General features: G+C 45.5%; 1 protein-coding gene across 1 annotated transcript in view; it reads left to right on the top strand.

Moving 5' to 3' along the window:
- LOC120905587 overlaps positions 1–23057 on the top strand; it is a 95826-nt gene that overhangs the window by 60837 nt on the left and 11932 nt on the right. The window contains exons 3-4 of the mRNA XM_040316525.1: positions 13039–13289; positions 14189–14410. Coding sequence (XP_040172459.1) covers positions 13039–13289; positions 14189–14410 — 473 coding nt within the window. The remainder of the gene's footprint in view (positions 1–13038; positions 13290–14188; positions 14411–23057) is intronic.

The raw sequence follows: 23057 nt of genomic DNA, 5'->3' as shown, positions 1-23057 counted from the left end.
ACAAACACACCCAGCCACTAAACCCCTTTTAAGCCCAGACATTGGTGTCCTGCCATTTCCCACCCGTGCCCTCTCGCGTCTTACTCGTCAATGGGGCTATTTTGAAGGTACTCATTCCCTTACTGTCCCTCCATTACACTCTTTCTCTCTCTCTCTCTCTCTCTCTCTCTCTCTCTGCCACGATTTGCAAAATTTAATTTCTTTCTTCCCGCCAAACCACGCCGAAAAGAGTCCGCGCGCGCGGCACCTTTCTCTTTCTTGATTTGTTTCGTTTTTTTTTATTTTCAATTTCCCAGACTCGTCCCCTTGTACTTCTTTCAAAAGTTTAGCCCCCGTGCCGTCCCTTTGTGCCGTTTCCCTCGGCTCTGTGGTTAAAGTTTTCGGGCCCCTTCCGCTCGGCACTGGGCCGTTTGCGTTTAAGGATTAGGAATTAGATTGGATGAGGTATTTGAGCGGCGACGGTGATGGAATGGTAGTTGCCAATGGAAGAGGAGAGCGGGACAAAGATAAAAGACGCAACAGAAGTGGGTATTACTCTCCGCTGCGTCGAGCAGTTGGTTCGTCTCTAACCGCAATTTATTATCACACTCGAGCGAAAAGTGTCGTAAGACGCGGGGCAGATGCCTGACCAGTACGACCTGGAGGGCACAACTCCCATGTCCTTTAGGACAACAACTAAACGAGGAAAACTTTTTCCTGTGCTTGCCGCTTGCCTAGGTGACGGTGTGCCAAATTCTTTACACTTGCGTTCCAGATTTTGGGCATTTTTTTTTTGTTTCCCATATCACGGACGGACTTCTTATCGCTGTGTGTGTATGTGTAACAAATCTGACCCGACATGGTGTGTGTGTGTATGTGTGAGCGCTAAAATAAAACTCGCCTCCAGTGGAATCCACTTCATCAAAACTTGCTGTTCCTCTTTGTCCTGCGGTACGGCAATTCTTTTTTTTTAATTGCGTGTGAATGTATACACGTGTGCGTGCGGTAGTACATTTTCCCACCGGAATTAAAGCGATACCGTGGCAAGTGGCATCGATTTTCCATCATTGTGTTCCACTCAACCTTTGAACCGGCACCCTTGCAGGGGTTTTCAAGCAGTATTTGAAAACTTTACCGATCAACTTATCAAGATTGACATTCGCTTTCGAATACAGCCAAACATTTCTGCCATTTTAACTCTTTTTTTTTTGTTTAAATTTTTCTCTCTCTCTTCTCTCTCTTCCTCAAAAAGCTCGTTTCGAATCACGATAGAAAATTGAGCAGTTTTAAAACAGTTTTAAAAGCACCAGGACAGCACTTAGACCAGTTCTCAGATTCAACGATTCATGTAAAAATGTAGCTGACAGTTTTGTTTAAATTTTTTGTTGCATCACGAAAAAAATGGTTGGAAATTATAGGTCGTTAAAAATTGCTCGACATTGGCTTTGCTCACGCACTGAGTTTGTTTATTAATTTTAACGACTGCCACATTTTTATTTGAGATTTGTCAGACAACGCCGGGCGACCAATCGCACGTCCGATGGTATCTGTCAAATCCCATAAGGGTTTTCCAGGAGTTCTCATTGATGGACACTTTATAGACTCTTTCTTAGGTAAAATGAACTTAATGTTACGGGAATTGGACTGTATAGCACTCTTGTTGGACAAATCCAATAGGAATTTACATGGAGCTTGTCCAAAAACGATGCCATAGAGTCCATTTCCAACATATGAAGTACTTCCTATAAGAAAATGTCCCACAACTAGGAAAACCCAGTAATACAGAGGTCGATGCATAGCTCGATTTTGGTTCACCATTTTCAAAGGTGGTTTGTGACAGTTAGTACAGTTTAACACAGTATTGCTATCTTTTCTTGGTATTCGCAAACTTTTTCAAATAGAATAAATCGAAAAAAAACCTTGAAAACTCCGATGAAACGATTGAAACTTTTTCATCCAACTGTCCAAACATGCCCACGGTTTTCAAACGAATGTTCTGGATAACTCAACCTCTGTTTTAAAGAGACTTTGGTTTTGTCAATCATTTATTTTAACAGGAATGAAAATCAAATAAAACCGATTTAACCAAAGTGAGCGTTAAACGACTTTTAAAATGTGTTCAATGCTTCGCGCTGCCGGCTATTATTACCAACACACCAAAATACGTGTAAATCGCGTTTATTGAATGAATCAATTCAACACCAACGTTGAAAAAGCTCAACTTTTCCCATTTTTTGTGTGACAATTGCTTGAAAACCTCTGTAAATCTGTACGCGTTATCTTGTTTTATTTTGCTTTTCCTTTTTTTTATTTGTTTTGCCCAGCCTCTCACGTGGTGCTCACTTAATTTGGCAACTTGTTCTTTTTCGATTGTTTCGTCTTCCTTGCTCTCGCCCTCTCTCTAGTTTTATTTTCCATTTCACATTCACGCTCTCCCTTCCGTCGCTTCGCTTCGGCCGTACGGTGTGTGCTAACGTCTTTAGCAGTCGTTCGTTGAGACTTTTTTGTTTGTTGTTGTTGGTTTTATTCCGTTACAATTCCCTCTGCATCGGACAGCGAAAATATTACATAATAGATTAAAGCTAAAATTATCTCACTCCACACCAACCCCGCCAACCCCCCTCCAAAACCCGCCCCATTTGGGTTGGGGCTTTCACACGCCCTCCAGCATCGGGGTAGCCCGCTTGGTGGAATTTCACCTAATGATGATGCCCTCTTTTCGGACAAATTGGGCTGTTTGTTCGCCATTTGTATAGGTGGCTGTGGATGAGTGTGGATGGATGATTGTGTGTGTTTGTATGTGTGTGTGTGTGTGTGTGTGTAAGCTTTCTCTGGCAGGGGTTTATTTCCCCCAACGAAATAAAAACGAAAACAAAAAACTCCCCAACAGGGGAAAATTACGGATATGGCTGTGGAGGTCCATAAAGCATGACCACTCGAGCGGTTAATGGGCCTTTCCAGTTGCTGTTTAACCTAGCCATCATATCGCCCTTCTTGACTGCCCAACCGCCGCCTCTCCCGTCCATTTAGAAGCGGAACAGGCGCGAAGGGTACAGGAAGAAGCAGGGGGGGGGGTATAAAAACGAGATAAACACAGACCATTTAAATGAAGCAATGAGCGTGCAGAGCATCCTTTTTGTGTGTATGTGTTGTTCTTGTTAGCCACCAACGGAGCGGCATCACAAAGTCGTGTTGGGCCGGTTCAGGATTATTCTTTCCATTTTTATTTCGTTTGGTGTTTTTTTTTACTTGAATGGGGTTTTGAAACTTTCTTCTGGCATCCCTCCCGTTCGAGCCGTTCGCCTTAATGCCGTTTTCCATCCGTCCCAATATTTACCTTTCACCGAAACGGAATCGGCCCGTGGATTGGATTCGGTTCGTTTGCGACTTACGTTTGTGGGCCACAGCTTAAAACCGCGGCATTTTAAGATAATCCATTTCGCACGGCGTTTTTACTACCCCGCAACTGGGAAAGGGAGGAAAGGGAGAGAGAGAGCGCGCTTTAAGGGTGACCATCGTGTCACCTGTTGCAACAGTATGGGTGCGGGAAGAGGATGCAATGGTTTAGCAGCACAGGATTCACTCTTATCGTTTCCTCTTTTGTTTTCTTGCGGGCAAATACAATTCCATTCCCGGAGAACTGTTTGATCTTGCCGAATTGCCGTAACCATCCTTACGTCCCCTAATTTTTCCTAAAGACCAAAAAAGGGATAAAACGCAGGCGAGGGTTAGGCAGTGTGTTATTATTCCCTTCGTGCCGTGCCGCGCTCGTGTATTCCAAATCGAATTATGCGAAAACGGTGGGGCCTCTTTTACCGTAAACCCAAAAAAACAGGGAGATGGGGGTTGGCAAATTACAACTTGAAGGGGGTTAAGGTTTGTCGCTATTTTAGCAAACCACTGGGCGGCTCCACCAACGCGATCGAAAAGTACTGGGCGTCTCCATGCAGGTTCAGTTTACTGAAACACTTTGGCGAAACAGCAAATTACCTGTACGCGTAGCGTTCGTAAGAAAGAAAACGGTCCATCGGGAAATGGTCGTCCAACTTTTCGGATCATACCAGGGCAATGTGAGCGGTGGGGTTAGGTTAAAGGCAAAGCCGAGCCACAAAACTCTCAGCACAGGAATGTCAAAGAGCACGACAACTAATGCCAGCCACGTTTCCGTGTGGTTTCGAAGACTGCTGACCGTTGAAAGACTTAAAGTACCCGAGCGCCGCAACCGACTGTCGGACTTTTGTGTGCACAAATTTTAGAGCATAACTTCATTGTTAGGTTAAGGCTTCCAGTAGAAGAAAAAAAGGAAAACAGCAATACGTGTCTGTGCGTGTCACGCGTGCTAAATATGTGTGTTCTAACGTGGACGGAGGGAAAGATTACAGGCAGCGGTGGGGCTGGGTTCGCCAGCGACCGGTTGGGAAGGTGATTTACGCAACAAGCTCCGGTTTTAACCGTCCGGATGATCCCTTGAATTCGGAGAATTCACTCACTTTTCACTGCGGCCAATCTTCAAATCAAATAAATCTCTACCGGGCGCACCGAGGCCCAGCGAAAGGTCATTCCATCACGTGCCTCCGCACCTTGAGACACCTTTGAAGGTTGTGGAAAGGGTGAGGCGCAGGGTGGTATGTTGGTAGAGACAGTCAGTCACCCGCTTACACGGAGGGAAGGAGAGGAGCATGCTGTGTCCGGAGGCGTGTGTTTGCTTAGGGTCGGAGCAGAAATTTGTTCTTCATTTGCTGGCGGTGGCCGTTCTTGAATGCCACATAAAACACACACACACACATATGCATGCATACACCTACAGGGCTTTCAATTACAAATTCCTCCAGCAAACACACACACGCACATGCACATACACAAATATATATGAAGAGATGAAACCCATGGCAGGATCATGAAAACGCGTACACACACCTTGGTGGGAAGAAGGTCGGTTGGAATTAATCGAAACGACTGCTCGTCTCCCGTGCCCCACACTGGACCCCGGGCATGGTGTGAAGGACACTGGATTTGAAGGTTCATTAATCATATGCCCGCCCAGCTCCCAACGCCAAAGCCAACGCGCGGCGTGTTTATCGACTGTTGAGGATCGTTCTCGCTTCAACTTCGGCATACGCAGTGATGTACTCCTGCCGAAAAATGTAATTATGCAACACTCCGGCACCCCGTGACCGAAACTCTCACTTTGTTCGGGGAGGATTTTGGTTTTTTTCCTCCAATTGTTAAAAACGTCTTTAACGCTCCTTCAATGTACTCGAAACGAAGAAGAGAAAAATGTACAAAAAAGATAACTTCTTAAACAGTATGGAGGGAGGAGAGAGAAGAGAGAAAAGAAGAAAAAAGAAGAAGAAAAAAACAAAACATTTTGTGGGCACAAAACTGCGACACAAAGCGGTAAAGGACAACAGCACCGTGACATTGTTGGATGTGTGTATGTGTGCTTAGCGATTGTTTTGTTTGTTATCTGTTTGCGTTTTCCTTTTCAATGTGTGTGTGCAAGAAAGAGAGTTTTTTATTCTTCTTCTCCATTTCACTCCTGCCCTTCTGCTGACCGGCGCTAACTTTCTAGCGGCGAAGAAGACGCAAACACTCGTCAAGATGAGAGGGAGCGCTTTCGTACCCTTCGGCCCCGGTGGACACTCGAGGTTTTTTTTTTTTTTTGACAGAAATGGGGAAGCGTTGAAGGGTGGTTGAAGAAAAGGACGTGATGCGAAAGCAGTGCTAACAAGCATAACTCACAATCCTCAACCACAAAGCCTCTCCGTGACCGGTACCGGCAACAGCCGGCCTGCTTGCGTGATGCTGCCGTCTGAAACTCCCTCGAGCTAAATATTTTATTTGAGAAGCTTCTTCTTTTTTTTTTGGGCTTCTTGCCACACGCAACACTGTCTTGACGGAACACTGTGTGTCCCCGAGCACGCCACCTTTGCGCTGGCGATGCTAATCGATCGTTACTGCAACCGCGCTAACCGCGAGAGCGCACCGTCAGATCTGGTGGTGATGATCCGGTTCGAAGGACCAAAAGTTGATGATAAACAATAACTCCCCCGAGTTAGACACACGCTAGGAGTTTTCATTCCCCCCCCCCCATTCTGTTCAGTTCGTAACAGAAAAACACAACAACTGATTAAAGTGGGTCCTTTGTTATTCCGCTTGCCTAGATTGTGCGCCGTGTACTCGGGCAGACACTCATCCGGCTCGAAGGACCAGTATCGCGATAGTGTAGGTAAGCAATTTTCTTCAACGCCGTCGCACTTCAGACCGAAACTGTTAACCAAGTCAATAGCCTGAACTGGTTCCATTGTGTCAGCATAATGTGCTTTCAATCATGTGCGGCGCACTGCAGGGAGGGCGCCGCTGTGGCAGGAAATTAAATAAGCGCATTGGGTAAATTATTTTCGACGGCGGAAACGTTGTTTTTTTGCCGCGACGCTCAGAAAAGAATAAATTTTTATTGAGACGCTGCACCGTTTGCAGATCGAATGATACGAGAACAAAAATAGACAATAAAGGGCTTCAGAAGAACAAGAAATGCAAGCAAAGAAAAGGGTTCTTCTTTCACACCTTCCCCCCTCGTGCACTGCGCATTTCGCTATCATACTGCTGCGTACATCAACCCGGGCCAAAGCAGTGGCAACTCAACCGTACACGATAATGATGAACTGAGTTCGGAGTGGTGGTGCATCCGCCCGCTGGGCTAGCTTTCGTGTTTTGCATTTGCTAAAGCTGAGCGAGCGAAGGCTTTAAACATGAACCCAACTTTCTGCCTGCCTGGTGGAGTGCAATTATGCTCGATGTCGCCGAACCATTTCCGTTACTGTGCGCCCGGGAGGTGTGTAACACCGGTTATGTCTAACTTCATTTCGTTGGCAAAATTGCACATCCGTCCCCGGCGCAGGATTGCGTCATATATTGGATTGCGAGGCAAAATCATTTCGCTCCTTGGTGCTGCCATCCGTCTACCCGCAAGAGATTGTCGCCAGTGTGCAGTGCAACAATGTGCAGCCTGCGCCAAGTTCACCACAACGGCTCCCAAATGGGTTGACAGTGACACATCAGCTGGTACAATCACCAATGTCAGTGTTTTTTTTTGTGCTCCTTGTTAAAAAAGGGAAGATAGTAGATGACGGCTGAGATAAGGAATGTTTTTTTTTTTTGCACAGTTCGCTTAAGGCCACATGTTTCACAGCTGTTTGCCAGCTTTCCTTGTTTTAAGAGCGACTACAAACGATTGCATCACGCTGGACGTTTTGTTTGAGTTTTGTTGTTTCTGTTCGCGCCTAAAGTTGTGCAATCTGTGGCGCAAAATGTGCTCGCTAATGAGAGTGTTGTAATGAAAGGAACATTTCTCAGTATTACAACTTTCATTGTTGTATGTCGCAATGCGGCTATAAATTTTGTTTATATTGTTTGAGAGGAGAAAAGCGTGACGAAGGAGCGGAGATGCATCGTAATGTGCTTTTTTTGCTTAGTTCTACACATTGCATACCTTTAGGCGTTTTTTTTAAATCCCCACACGCCTACAGTTATGCAATCGGTTAGGAATGTGCTTGCTAATTATGTAATTTACTTTTAATTAACATCCAAGTGCTATAAAATATGAAACTGACTTGTTTAGCTGAGCAACTTTCGCGAATAAATTCAAAAAAAAATTGCATACCTCTAAATGTGTCATACGATTATTTCCTAACACGCCAACAGTTATGCAACCTGCATAGGAAAACCATCCTTATTAGTTCGTTTGTGTAACGTCACAGCAAAAAATTATCTATTGCGTGATGCATTCTGCGCTCCGTTCTAATTCCAATGGCAGCACCGTGCCTATCGAACGACGAGCGCCCAAGAAATCGACTCGGTTGGATTGTTTACTTTAGCCCGCAACAAAGCAACGGCCCCCGCGGAGCAGCGATAGGGCAGAGAGGCGGAAACAGCAACCGTTGCGAACTGGGCAGCAACGCACCCGCGCAAAAATCAAACATTTCGTTGCCTACCTTAAGGACACCGCGCGTTCGGTTTGCATTCCGGTTGCGGTGGCCTCATTTCCAAGGCCGGGGCCCTTGTGTGGCTGTGCAGCAACAGGCACGGCAGGGCCAGAAGGTGCCACCATCGCCATCTTCACGTGGGCTTGGCAATGGTGAGAGATGGATCGGCGGCAGCATCACTATCTTGTTGCTCGATGCGCGCTGAAAATTGTAACAACCCGAACAACGGAATCGTTTCCTTGCTTGTTTTTTTTTTACTTTTCTTCTGTTTGTATTATTTGCGGTTCAATTCACGCTTGTCAACGCCTGTACCGTCACCCGGGCATTTTTCCCCCATCTTACCTTCTCGCCGCACACTTTTTCATCATTGTTTGGCCTGGGCCCGATGGGAGCCGAAAAAACAAGAAATTGCACAACGCAAACAGACAACAACAACACATACACACACACACAAGGCCGTGAACGATGGCTCACGTCACACACCACCACCCCCAAACTCCCTCCAAGGACGCGACGCATTTATGCGATAGAGTGTTCGTTTCGTTGCCATCTCCGTCTCTCGCAACCCTTTGGCGTAACCTTTCGCGATCATTTTTCAAAGCGCACTCCCCTGCTGCTGCACACAATAGTTTTATGAGGGGGGGGGAAACAGGGTCGTTGGAAAGGGGCAAGCACACACAAGAAAAGAGGGAATGCTGGCCCGTTTTTATGCTGATTGTGGAAAAGAGAAAGAATAAAAAGAAGGATGAAGTATTCGCGCACCCAGCGTATGTCACTGGCAGACGTTACCAATTTTGTAACCCCGTACGCCTGCACCGCCATTTTTGTTTGTTTTTTTTTTTGGATAGGGATAAAAGCAGCAGGTTACCATTAAAGTATCATTTCCCAACCACATGCATACCCACATACACACACTCAATTGGAGGCATTTTTACCCACTCACAACCAGCCCCAGTGCGTACAACATACTTCAAAAACCACGCAACTAAATTACGAAGCGTTAAATTACACATGTTGCATACCGACACGTACACTTCGGGGGAGGAGGGGGGGGGTTGTAAGGAGGTTGAGGGTGGTTTTTGATTTGATTATTTATTCCCTCTTCTTGCTGTGGGGCAACAGTTGCGATTTCTATGGAGGGAAAAGCCCACCCCCGTCAGCCGTGCCTCCACCACAGACCGGCTGATTGTGTGTTGAAAGTAATTTCAATCTTTCATTCGTTTATCGTGCACGTACAATTACGCGTGCAAAACACACAAACACAACGACACACACACAGGATATGCTCCTTAGGTGCGTGTGTGTGTGTGTGTTTGTGTGCCGAGACGGGTGCGCGCTGCTGAACCAAAACGCAACAAATATTCATTATGTTAATCAAGAGGTAGCAGCCGCAACATTATCATCGCGCCATCGCTGCAGGTAGAGCAACCGTTAGAGAGGGGGTGCAAACGCAAGGGAAGAACGCTCAGAAGTACCCGTGGGGGAGGGAACCAAATTTAACGAACTTTACCGTGTCGCTCTCGGTCGTTATTGTAAAACCCGTGAAGCGCCGGAAACAGAATTATAATCCCATCCTATTCTCCCACCCCTCCCCATTCACTGCTCCCCCCCCACCCCACCCCCCGGATTCCAGCTAGGCTCTGTAGTGCGCTCGTTCGCCGTGCCGGATATTGGCACTTCATTCCCCGTTGTCTCGCTGTCTCGCTTGCGCAACGCCGTCAAGGGCGTTGAAAAGAAAACGCCAAGAATGAAAATAGACCGAGGCCAATAATCGGGTTTTCTTTTTGGCCACGGCCCACAAGCACAAGCACAAGCGAAGGCTGGAGGGGTGGGAGGCGGGGATGCACATTTTTAAGAGAATAGGTTCGTGGGCGAGTTGCAGGACGAGGCGCGAGGGCAAAAAGTTTGCGCTCAAGATTTTCCACTTATTTTCCTTTCCGCTTTCCATCTTCATCCGCTGTGCCGGGAAGAGGACAGGTGCTGGCACAAGGGGCGCAGGGGGCTTCGGAGCGCCTGGCCGCCACTCCCGCCTTCCTGCGTGTCTGCGGGATACAAATTTCAGGACAAATAATAATGTTTGTTGCAAGTCTCGTCATCGTACTCTTGCGTTTCGCTGCACACTGTCCGCTATTCCCTTCCGGGCGAATGTTTTCCATCGTGCCTTGAAAGGAATTCTCTTCTCCCTCTCTCCTCTCTCTCTCTCTCTCTCTCTTTCATTCTCTTTCTTTTTCTACCTCTCTCTCACACACATACACTCTTTCTTTACAATGTAATGCTTTGTTTCCGTACCATTCAATCGGTTTTTTTGAATTCATTTATCTTCCCTGCATGCGGCAGAAAGCTAAAGAGGAGTCAGAAAAAAAATTACAGCACAGGGAGGGAGAGAAATTTAAAAATAAAAAAAGGGAAGACCCCTAGTGCCATATTTGCTTGCGGGCTTTACGTCATCCGTGGCATTACGTCTTTACGTTTCTGGGCGCTTTCATGTAGCGTTCTCTCCCCGTTCGCTGCAAATGTGAGCTGTTGATTTTTATTCTATTTTCTATTTCCTCATCGTCCCCCTTTCCCTTTGAAAACCATCTTGGCTTTTTTGCCCCCCCCCCCCTTTATTTATTATACGATGATATTTGTCCCATGATGGCATGAAACAAAAGCCCATGGGCCGTTTTTTCGTGAAAAATAATACGTTCTATCACTTTTGCAGCCTCACAAAGTTCTGCTTGAACTGTTTTGCAACTGCAGCCGCACTGGAATACTGCAAACTATTTCACTCGGATCCGCATAATTCCTACCTTTTCTTAGTCTCGTGTTTGGTCCCTGTTTTTCTCCTTAACATCCACTGGTCAATCCGAGCGCACCAGAGCAAACTAAACTATTCATTGCTAACCGATGACGCGGCAAACACAGAGCTGCAGAGACGAATTGCATTGCCGAAGTGAGTTTGAAATAGTGTTTGAACTGCAGCACGGACCACTTTTTCATTCTTGCTCCATTCTTGCGGGGTCGGATACGCAGCTACAAAACAAGATCAAACAAATTTACCTTTGCTCTCGGCCTACCCTACCCCGCCGAGCGTTGAATTGCTTTCCTTATTGTTTATTTTCCCGAGATTAAGATGAAAAGCTCTGCACCGGCGGCGGTCGTCCTAATTCGTCTTCCTACCCTACCCCGCCAAATGAAGCAGGAATGTCCTAAAACACACACACACACACACACACACACACACACACACAACAGACAGAGAGGAAGGGGGAACGGTGTGTGCGGCTTCACCTTTACCTCTACCTTGTCCGCCGCCACCACATCTGGGCTCCACCTGAACGGCTAACAAGCTCATTAGAGGTTCGTCGCTTGCGTCCGACAAGCGGGCTCGCTAATTAATTCAATTAATTAACGTCAAGCGCAGTGGGCGAGCGCACTGTGCGGCCAGCAGACGCACATTCAGTCCATTCCCTCCACTGCTCCCCTCTCCTCAGCTCCACTGTCTGCCTATCGTTATCCTGCAAAAGGGAACGGGCGAGCAAACTGCACAAAATCTTTAATGGCTTTAAGCGAGAAGCAGCAACAACGGCTCTCGGTGTGGCGCGTCCCATAGCTTTTGGATTCTTTGCTAATTAAATAGTATTGCCGAAGCAGCTGCGCTCGTCGACCCTACGTTGCATTGCACATTGGGCAAACGCCTGTATAGAAATCGAAAAACTAACTTTACCGCAAGTTAACGCCAAATACATTTTCTTTTACTGGATACTTAAACTTTAAAATTAATAAAAAAAACTCTTTTTAACATAAATTTACTGCGATATATGACAATATATTTAAAAAAAAAGTTTTTGGTGCCGATTTCTTTACATAACATAAACCATCATATTAAATCAAACAATGATCATATTTGAGCATTTATATTTTCTGCAATTAATATTAGTATTAATATTAATACTAATAGTAGTATTTTCTGCAATTATTAATCTGTATTTTCTGCAGTAACCATTACTATGGTTACTATGGCAGCTCCTCGGACACAGTAATGGATACCCCTTATTACGAGTTTTTCGCTTAACGAGCAAATTTAAATGCTCAACAACTTAACGAGTAAAATATCGTATATTGAGCAATATTATTTGTGTTTCTGGTACAGTTTATTGTACAGAACGGTTCCAATAAGATTTCAGCTTACGACGGGAATGTTATTAAGTTGTACCAGTCGACGAATACTCTATGGGACCGTCCCATATGGCCATAACAAATATATTGAATGAAGAAAAATGCAATAATATGAGAGAAAAATCATCCCACCGTTTGTATGGATGTTACCCACTGTGCATTGTGTATAGGAAAGGAGAGAGCGACGTGAAAACAGTTTTGTTTTATTGGAAAAGTTTAAATTCAACAATTTTTTGTATTGGTACAAATTGGCCTGAAAATCATTTTCTTGGGTCATTGTAACCAAGGTTGTCAGGATAGTTGTTTAACTTCATTAATTTGCTTTAAATTTAATTCAATTTCAAACTTCTACAGTGACCTTTCGGCTAAATCATAAAACAATCTGAGCTGCAACGAGCAACCGCCCTGTCTTACAATTATTGTTATTCGACCAAGCAGTACACGCACAGGCTACGCTACTGTGTATGTATTTGCTGAGAGAAAATTCTTCTTCAAATTGAAAACTGTTGAAAAAATATTTATCCTCAAAATCACGGTTTTAATTTGAACTGCCACACAATTTGCACCGCACGCATTACACCGTATCTATTTGCACGAGGCACCAAAACGCAAAACGCTGGACGGCAATTTGCTACAAGTTCAGCAAAGCAAACAGCTTCCCGAAACAAACCATTGCCAGAAGAAATGAGAAAACATACCTTACGGTGGGGCAGGGCGTCCATTTCTATTAATTATCATTAAGCGAAGCCCACCCGGACGGACGCGCAAGGAGGATCACAAGTGTCCTTCACCTTACGTTTGACTTTTTGATGGATGCCTGTTGGGCGGTGCGTCACAACCGCGTGTCTAATCTCGTTTCGTTTCTTTTACCCCACCTTCTCCCTCTCTCTCTCTCTTTCTATCTCCTTCTCAGAAACACCATCAATCAGCAAAGTTCGACCGTTGATAACGCCCGCCAGTCTGCAGATCAGCTCGCGCGGACGCGTCGTGTTCAGCATCGTGCCGGCAACCGGCGGCGTCGGCGGACAGCAGCAGCAGCACGAGCAGGGACGGAACGCCAGTGCAGCGCCGGACTTCGGTACGTCGGAGGAACCGTTCCTATCGCCCGAGTACATCAACTCGCTCGGCAAGAACGTGCAGTTCAGCGAGTCGGACGTTGAAAAGGTAAGAACAGCACGGCCGTTTGCTGGGCGGAAAGCACAAACACACTGCGGGACCTGTTGCAAAAAGTGTAGAAAAGTGTAGAGAAAAACGAGGGGAAAATGCGCCCGTCGGGGATAAGGTTGGCGCTTGAGTGGGTAATGCATTTTGAAGCCCCGTTGCAGCAATATCTATTTAACTCTTCTGGGGAGAGTGATACAGAACAGCAAACAAACAAAAAAGCGTTTGTACATACACACACACAGACACAGGTAGACGAACGTTTCCACGCAAAACGCTGTTAGGCTGATTGTTTTCTGCGGTAACAGGTTTTTCGCCGCCCGTCCGAACACAATAACAATAATTGCATTTCAATTCAATTCGTCGTCGTCGTCGTCCTGTTCTATTTTGGTTGTACTTTTCATTTTGAAACCACCGCAGTACAGTTGTCACAGTGGTTTGACAGGAGAGGAGAATAGGGAGAGGTAGCAGGCAAAAAAGTGTCCAATCATGTCCGTCATCATCATCAGTCGCAACTGGTGGGTGGGTGGTTGTTTGCCGTGTGCCATTCGGAGCATTGAAAATAGTAATGGACATTCGATTAAAATTCCTGGGGCAGGGCAGGACGCGCAGCACACTCTCTGTGTGTACTCCCACGCGCTTTTTTCTCCCTATTTTATGACACCCGTCCAGCACTAGACTAATTTGACATGATTTGACATAAGACCTGTCAAAGCACGGCGCGCAATGCAATGGCGGCGGAGTTCGTCTCCTGCCCAATAAACTCAATCATGCCTTAATCGAGTTTCGTGTTTTTTTTTTTTAAAAGCAAAGCCACAGCATTTGGATTTTTTATCGCAAATCACTTATTCGGACTGGTTTTCTTGCTCTTTTTTCTTTTATTTTTCACCCCCTGCCCGTAGATGTGGATCTACTCGCTCGGTGTGACATTGCAGCGCACTGTCTCGTCGTTCGCCGTCAACCACCAGCAAAATCATCACCAGCAGCAGCAGCAGCAGCAAGAGTACGACGGAGGCGTCCATCACCTGCGGACAGAGGACGCACTCACACCACTCGATCACGTCGTGCTGGCGATGTGCGAAGCGAACCTATACCAGCGCGCCAGCCTGATGTTTCTGCTCGATGTAAGTCCAAGCGCGTTCATTTCGGTAGTTTTGATATAATTGACTTATTTGGGGACTTTTTTGTGCAGAGATGAAGGACCAAAAACAGCCTGCAAGCCTAGAACCAATTTCAGGGAAATTGAATATTTCGTAAAGCACAAAGGATATCACGCAATTTCCCCTACAGGGAAGGCTTCTGGGAAAGGATTGCACTGCTTAACTTTATTAGGCAATGGATCATTCATTGCAGCGTGTTAGGCGTCATCTATGAATTACGTAACGCTGATAGGGATATGTTAAACGTTACGATTTGTCACTTTTGTCAAAATATAATGCAAATACTATGTGACGTTTAATTCTACATTAAGACAAACTTATTTCGAGCCGATACCGTTCCTGGAACTGATTCCGAACCCATGTCGATTCTTTATACTGGTTCTGGAGCTGATTCCAATTCCAGCCAAGTGTTTGAATTAGTCATAAACCTACACTGGAACTTATCCTTACATCAAACCGGCCGTGGAATTGTAACATATACCTACCAGTAGTGGAAAGGATCCCAAACCCCTACTGGTCCTTGAATTGATTAACTGACTAAGATTCCACATCGGTTCTAGAACTGATCCTGACCCCATTCCGGGCCCTGATACTGTTGCCTTTTCAAACGACACTAAGGATCCGATTATCAGTTTTTTTTTTTAATTTAATTGATTTAATTGGGATAACTTTTCTGTCTGTAAAATATAATATATTTTGGTTTTGCTTCATTTAAAACACCGTGAATGTGCCACAAGAAAGTTAAAACAAGAAAAAGTCACAAAAAATCTTATTTTGTTCAATAAAATAAGCTATTCGAGATTACGTAATTGGCGGATGACGCCATCGGTCACTAGCAGCAGCATTCCATAGCTTTCAATCACTAATAACCACACGCTCCTGAAATGCAAAGTATGCCAAAGCAAAACTATGATACGTGCCCTGCCAGCAGCAGCATCCGGACGAGCAGGAAATTCATGGCCGACGACGTGAAGCCACGTTTCGCGCTCGTCTCCTTCTGTCTTGTAACAATGCATGATATATGAAGGATACACTACGATCCAAAGCTCCAGAATGCACAGCCTGCAGTTGCAATAACGTTTCATGGGTCGAAGCATGCGGTCGAAAACATGCTTGCCCGGATAACTATAAACATTAACGATATACCAGAGAGGAGCAAGAGTGTGTTGTTTGAACAGTGGTAAAAGGGACTCTTGCCTGCAGTGAAGATTTGAAACGTAACGGTGGTACCATTCTGCCGGGAGGAGAGGCAATGGAACACTCACTTCCGACCATCTTGCCTGTACCGTGGTTGACGATGCGTCTAATGTCTATATTTTTGGAGTGCGACTGATACATCATCGACCCCATGGGAAGGAGGTTGGCCAGCGGTAAGTTCCCGGTAGCGGGAGTGTTTTATTATTCCAAAAGCAAACTAATTAAATTTTTCCCAATGGGTGAGGGAGAGGATATGCTTGAAGAGGTGGAGCAGAGCAAAAATAGCACCCCGTTCGATGGTTGTACCAAGGCACGTGCCGATCCCAAGAGGTGCGTCGGTACAAAAGCAGACAAATCAAACAACAGGGCGAGTCAATTTTCTGTTCGCTGCTAGATTTCATTAACCATTTCTCCTTAATGGTGGCAAATGGTGAAAATGAGTTTTTTTTACAATGCTTTGTTTTCCTCAACTCCGTCCTCTCTCGCTTCTGAACCAGTCAGTACAAGCAATGGAACCTCTTGGAGAGCAAAGCTACTCATATTCCAACTCATTCCCGGAATTGGTAGTGAAGTACAATTTCGTAATTGTAACAATCACACACACATATACACTCACACACACACAAATTGGAAATCACAACAGCAAAAATGGGAAAAAACCATACACCCACTTCACTCCTTCCTCCCTATCAATGCAATGCACTTTTCATCAGAAATATTAAAACGTTTTCCTGTTCGATGGGACCGTGCCTTCGGTAATTGGGAATGAGAGGGAAAAAAACAAACACACACTCACACGACTCGGTTGGTACATTCATTTCCCAAAAAAAGCCCCGTGTGCAGTATCGTTGCAAACATTTCATTCAACAATTTTATCGCCCTGCCTCTCTCTTTGCACGTGCAAATGAGCGCGCAGCAAACAATACGCAGCGGAAGAAGAGAATGCGAAGAGGAACAGGAGAGAGAGAAAAAACCGCCCGATGAATCAAACGTGGACGCTTTTGTCAGTGTCGGCCAGTTAGCCGTTAATTAAAAACTTTAATTTAGTTTCGCGCGCTCATTTCGAGTGGGCCCGGCCATTGGACGGGACACGGCGGATGAAGGCAAATTCAGACAAAAACACATTTTGAATCATCTAAACCAGCGATGTCAAACACATTTGATCATTTGGCGGGGCAAAATGCTGCTTAAAATAGTAGTACAGGCCGCATCATAGTTTTACAAAAAATCGGATCGGTGGCAGTATCTCTCAGTCCATATTGGGATACCAAGACCGTTACAGCATTAACAATTATTGTATTATGAAATCCAAGAAACTTATTGCAAGTACGTTTGTAGGAGAATATTTTCATTTGGCCATAGACCTCTGGTATTTTTTTTTTTAATTTGTGCCAACTAACAAGATTTAGTACGCAAAAATAGTCATTGCCAGTTATGGCCAATAGTTAAGTAGATTGGTTTATTCTTGGCAGAATTGCATATTTTATATTGATATTGGAGTAACATCCTATCGAAAGTAACACCTTTGGTCTAATATTTTCACCAAAATAATGTGCTAAACAATTTTTTTCAGTTTTTTTATTCCTTTTGGATGAGCTTACTTACTTTCTTATCCAGCGCTACAACCGCTTTGGGGTCTTCCGAAACCGTGTCAGGAGTGTCCGAAACTGCTCCAGGTCTCGCGCCTTCGCCTGCCAGTCCGTTATCCAGGCCTTAATTCTAGGCAACCACAATTTGGGCCTACCACGCCTCCTATGTCCTTGTGGACGGCCTAAAAAGACTTTACTGGCAGGGTCGTCCGTTTCCATGCGTACAACATGACCAGGCCACCGGAGCCTGTTGAGCTTGATACGCTGCACCACAGTAAGGTCGTCGTGCATCTCATATAGCTCCTCGTTATAACGGCTTCTCCATTGTCCTTCCATACATATGGAACCAAGGATTTGGACAGTGTACAGTCTGACAGTTTCAGAGACGTATGGAAGTACTATACAGGTTCTATTTAGTCCCAGCTTCGTCCGTCGCGACAGGTTCTTTGAGGTGTACTGATTTTTCAGGCTGTAGAATGACCGGTAGGCACCCAGCAGTTGTTGCTGAACTTTGACCCAATATATGTGAATTCTGGGACGACTTCAAAAGTGCGTTCACCTATCGTACAAAAGTACGTCAAGGCTACATATGTATTTCTGAAATTTTGGTTTATCCATGGTCTGCAGATCATGCATCTGCAATCCTGGTTTATCTGCAATCCAAGGTTCTCTGCCGCCTACTCGATCCCTTGATAAGCTTCTGCTACATATAAGAGCCGCAGACCAATGATATCTATATCATCAGCGTATGCCAAGATCTGGGTTGACTTATAGAAGATGGTTCCCGTAGTCTCCACCCTCGAGTCACAGATGGCCCTCTCTAGCGCCTCTCATAGTCATTCTAACTAGCCTTATCAGTTTGGCCGGGATTCCAAACGAGCTCATAGCGTCGTACAGTTTTACCCTGGCTATGCTATCATATTCAGCTTTGAAGACAATGAAGAGATGGTACGTGTTGTGTCTGTATTTTGCCATCTTCTCCAAGATCTACCGGATGGTGAAGTTCTGATCAATGGTTGATTTTCTGTTTCGGAATATTCTTTGATAGTTTTGGACTGTGTCTTCAACATGAGCAACAAGACGATCCAGAAGGCGTCAACACTGTGACATCCCTGTCCAGTCCAACCTGTCTCCCTTCCTGTATAAGGGGTAGATGATGCCGAGATTCCAGCCACAAGGCATTAATTCGCTATCCCACACCTCAGTAACAAATTGATGAATCTCGTTTTGCAGTCGTGTTGGATGAGCGCTTTTGTTAATCATTAATCAAGTTTTTTGCTTACATCAATTACTTTTTCTGATTATTTGCTTAAACACAGAAAATGTCACAGTGACACAGCAAATGTCACTTTAAAGTTGGAAGCTAATAAAACAAATCAACAAATATTTTTGTTGAAGGAAAACAGTGTATTCATACGTAAGGGATTGTTAAAAGATAAAAATAATTTTCATTATTTTTGTAACCGCTCTACCAAACCAGCAAACAATGTGTCCGGAATTGAATACTCGATCGATGGAGCAAAACACCGATAACGCTTTTATGACGCTGGAGGGTCTAACAATTGGTGAGAGAAATTCGTGAAGATGAAGATCTCACCAAACTTCAGGTGTTCGGAATTGACTGACATGTACTGGAGAAGCAGAAATGCAAAATAAAAATAATTTGACATCTCTGATCTAAACACACACAGACCTATGCTCCAACACAGCGGTGAAGTCTAGGAGCACCATTTCATCCAGCAAGAGAGAGAGTGAAGGAGAGAAGGGAGGGCAATGCAAGCGGAACGGTTTTCATCAAAAGTGTCTCCATTTTGATTTCGATTGTTCGAACTCACTATTGCACAGTCCATTTGTTTCTACGGTGAAATTGCATTCCAGTGGCAATTACATGCAACTAGAGTATCGGAATAGCGATAGCATACACGCACGCAAAAACACAATTGATCGATCGGTTTTAGCAGCTATCAGCCAATATCACAATTGTAGCACTTTTTTTTTTTGTAACAATGAGACAACGTTGTGTAAATTGACTACACTTTTTGCCTATTTCGATCTTTTTTGAAAGCTTTTGTTAGGCTCAGTGCTGTTTATCAATGTCCTTTTTTAAATTACTTTTACGTTGTGTGATACGAAGTGAAACGTTGCTGTACTGAGCCTCTGCTCTAATGTCCGATGCACTCGCAACATTTTAGTGCTGCTGTAGTGTAGCAAGCTTTGCATTTGAAATCACAAAAACGTATACTTTACATGCAAAAAAGATGAACGGCAAAATTGATTTAAGCCTGGTCGATGTTGCTTCCCTCGCTTTTTTTGTTTATCAATGCTCTCGATTGGGTTCACGCCTTTTTCCGGTCGCGTTGGGGGTGGAACAAAACAAAAGGCCGGGGTGACACATGACCTGGCGGAAAATAATCCCCTTAGGGATACCGAGACCACCACCTCCCATCGAAACATGTTTATTTATAGTAGATAAAAATTCTAAATATTCAAAATTCTAAACGTTCCAAAGTGGGAAGTTTGAGGGCAGTTCTGATTTAAAATAAAACTGGTACCAAAACTTCACGTCTCACTAATCCCACCTCTGAATTTAGCAAAACTTTGCTACAATATGTCAATGTATACTTTGACGATCAATGCATTCGGCATAGTTGAGCGTATAACAGGGACGGTCCTTTCCGCGTCAATTCAAGAGCGATTGCATACATGCAGGCGCTTCCAGGTCCTTGCCATTGTTGGGCCTCGTGTGATAAGATGCTTGCTTGTGCGCTGGTTCTTTATCGATGCCAACCCGGGGTTAGTGCGAGTGGCAGACATTGGAGGGGCAACCTCCCCTCCCCCCGGATTGGTTAGCAGAGTGAAAACAAAAGCGGCTCAAGCGCACAAACAAAAGATGGCAAAAGTTTGTGAATTGGGTCCATCGCATCGAATCCCTTCGCAAACACACACACCCACATCCAGCACACTTTTGTCCTGACCGTATCAGAAGCATCCGTGTGTGTGTTGAAGGGAGAATTGGAAAATTGATTCATACATTTTTGTCGTCCACTCGATTGCCACTCAGCCTTCCTCGCTAGTTTTCCCGGACCACCCCCTACCGAAAAGCTATCCCCATCTGGGTTTGGCCGTTGGCCAGCATAAACGCTGAGCTCAAAAAAGGGATCACCAATATGCCCTCCTACACACACACACACACACACACAACTTGAAGCACACGTATCGGAAAATCATTTTCCACTTCATAAGGTTTCACTTTTCACTTTGCCTGCGCGCCATTCGCTTTGCCCGTGCCAGCAGCCTGTTGTTTTCCCGGTAGCACTCACACACACACACACACACACACACACACACACACACACACACACACACACACACACACACACACAGAGCCAACGTAGCGGGGAGTGTGGTTTGTGGTTTATCCTCTAAGCTCACCTCGCTCACCACGCTGCGCGGGGCTCGTCATCCGCCTCCGTCCGCAGCTGTCCATCGCGCGTTCCAGGCGGGAGTTCCAGCTTCACGCGGGGCGGACTGGCAGCATGGTGGCACTGTAACTGATTTATTGTTTCCCCCTGGCAGCTAAGTTTTCGCCTCATTGGGTGCCGTGTGGGCGGGAAGCGTTTGCTTCGAAATGTCAAATAGCCTTCGCCTACGCCGGGGCAGGGTGTTAGGGGTGTGTAGATCGCTTTTCCATCGCACCCAGTCCCGTTTACTCTTCTTTTTTTTTTACTGGACACTCTAGCATCCACCAGTCTGTCCAGAAGTGTCTACCAGTGTGTGTTTATGTGCATGTGTGTGTGTGTGTGTGTGTTCTCACACAGTGAGAGGAGCACAGAAAGGCAAAGGGAACGTGTGCACGGTGGGTTCGAGGTTAGTTTCAAATATAATAAATAACTTCCAATTGAATGGGAAGTGTGCTCTGTGCACGAAAAATGGTCCCCCTTTGCTTTACCCGCTCGGTGGCGGAGGCAAATGGAGTGAAGCGGTGGGAAAGTGTTTCACCCAATCGCCGGCACCCACCAGCAACGCGTCCCTCTTTTTTCCCAGTATCGTCGTTAATCCCTTTGCAATACCGGTAAAACTGTAGTGCCGGGGAGTGAGGGTGTTGGGTGGCACTTCATCCTTCCACTCTCGAATTCCTTTGCCGCTTAGTTAGTGTTAGAGTGGTGTGAAAAACTTGTTCGATCCGTTTGAAAACCGAAGTAGAAAAAAAAAATACGAAAAACACTAAACGGCTGAGAACAGTTCTCTGTTTTAGTTATTCCTTCGCCATCGCCGTCGCGTTATAGGTTATGGTTTTATGGTTTTTCGCAGAGAAAGGAGGAAGAGGAGAGAGGAGGGAGAGGCATTACCAACCACTTACGGAATTCGGGCTTTTCTTTTTGTGGTGAGGTTGGCCTGCATGTTTCAAATGATCTTCTCATTTCCGCTCACTTGGAGCACGCGGAAGAGTAAACGGGGTCACTTTAAAAAAAAACTTAACCACACACACACATACGTGTTGGTCCCCTGACGCACTCCAAAACATGAAAAAGCTATAACCTAACGAACGTTTCTTTCGAGCAGCGTCTTTCACTTGCATCGAGCACGCTAAAGTTATGGAGCACAATTCGGTCGGTTCGAACCGGATCAACTTATTGGTTCGTACTGTGTCACGCGCCGGGGTCATCGGAAAACGGTCCCAAAAGGCGACATAATGTGTGTTGCCAACCAAAAAGAAACAACAGAAAATCACATTAAAACATTTAATTTGCTCTCTATCTCCCTCTGTTTCTCCCTTCCGTTCCTCGCCTCATATTGCCAAGCCGAACAATCCATTTGAGCTTCTGGCTTCTGGCAGGCCCTGATGTGTGACAAATATCCGGCCATTGTGAACGATACAAATGGTGGTTAGTGGTGAGGATGATTTTTCGCAAACGAAATTGATGGGCTGTTGATGCAACAGCCGCAGCCGAACGTGCGGACGATACAACACAACAGCTCCCTAGCCCAAGTGCCAGACAAAAAAAAAGGGTTGAAGTTGAAGCTGAATTTCCATTTATCTTTCGTCCTTTCGCAATAAGAAAGCGAATGAATGCGACACGCAACTGCCTTGCAAACAAACCAAAAACAAAACTCATCTCTTTGCAACATTGTCTTGCTCCACCGCAACTGCCTGTTGCGCTAAAAAGCAATACTATTGCCACTTGTCAAAGTAGGAGCGTTTTTTTGTTTGAGTCTGCCAAGAAGCACTGACTTGCTGCCCGTCGCCCGCGCAATACAGTCGTCGCCCCCGGGGAAAGGCACACAAGACCAATCAAGACCAGCGCACTGCTCTTTTGTTTCACGTTTCAGTCAGCATTCACCGTCCGCCGGCCCAAAACACAACCATCATCGGACGCCCTGCTTTTTGGGGAGGCTGTCACACTGTGCACAGAAAATTTGACAGCTATTACCTATTTACCCCCGGGTCCGGAGAAGCACACTGGGTCCGCATTCTCACTTTCCTTCCGCAAAGCTTTTGCGTCTGCTTTGTGCTGCGGTTTCGGTTTGAAGTGGAGCGCTCCAGCGAAAGACGAACCCATGGGGAATGGATCGGACCCATCATTCCTCGTGATTAATGATCGGAAAATGCAAATCACAACCCAGGCCAGGCACCACGCAACGGCCACCCACGCTGCTCCCAATAGTTGAAGGGACGGATGCCGTGCGTCCGGCTGCTTTTCTCGTCCCTATCTCGCCTAATCGCGAAACGATCATCCCCTTTAATCTAATCCTCGTTTTGCCGCAAGCAAACAGGACGGTGGCGGTGTGGGGGAGAGGGAAGGTTTAGAGGGAGATGAGGTGTA

The sequence above is a fragment of the Anopheles arabiensis genome, chromosome X, assembly GCF_016920715.1.
Source record: "Anopheles arabiensis isolate DONGOLA chromosome X, AaraD3, whole genome shotgun sequence".
In the NCBI taxonomy this organism is placed as follows: Eukaryota; Metazoa; Arthropoda; class Insecta; order Diptera; family Culicidae; genus Anopheles; species Anopheles arabiensis.
The sequence above is the reverse complement of the archived record's forward strand: the minus strand, read 5'-3'. Positions and strand labels throughout refer to the sequence as shown.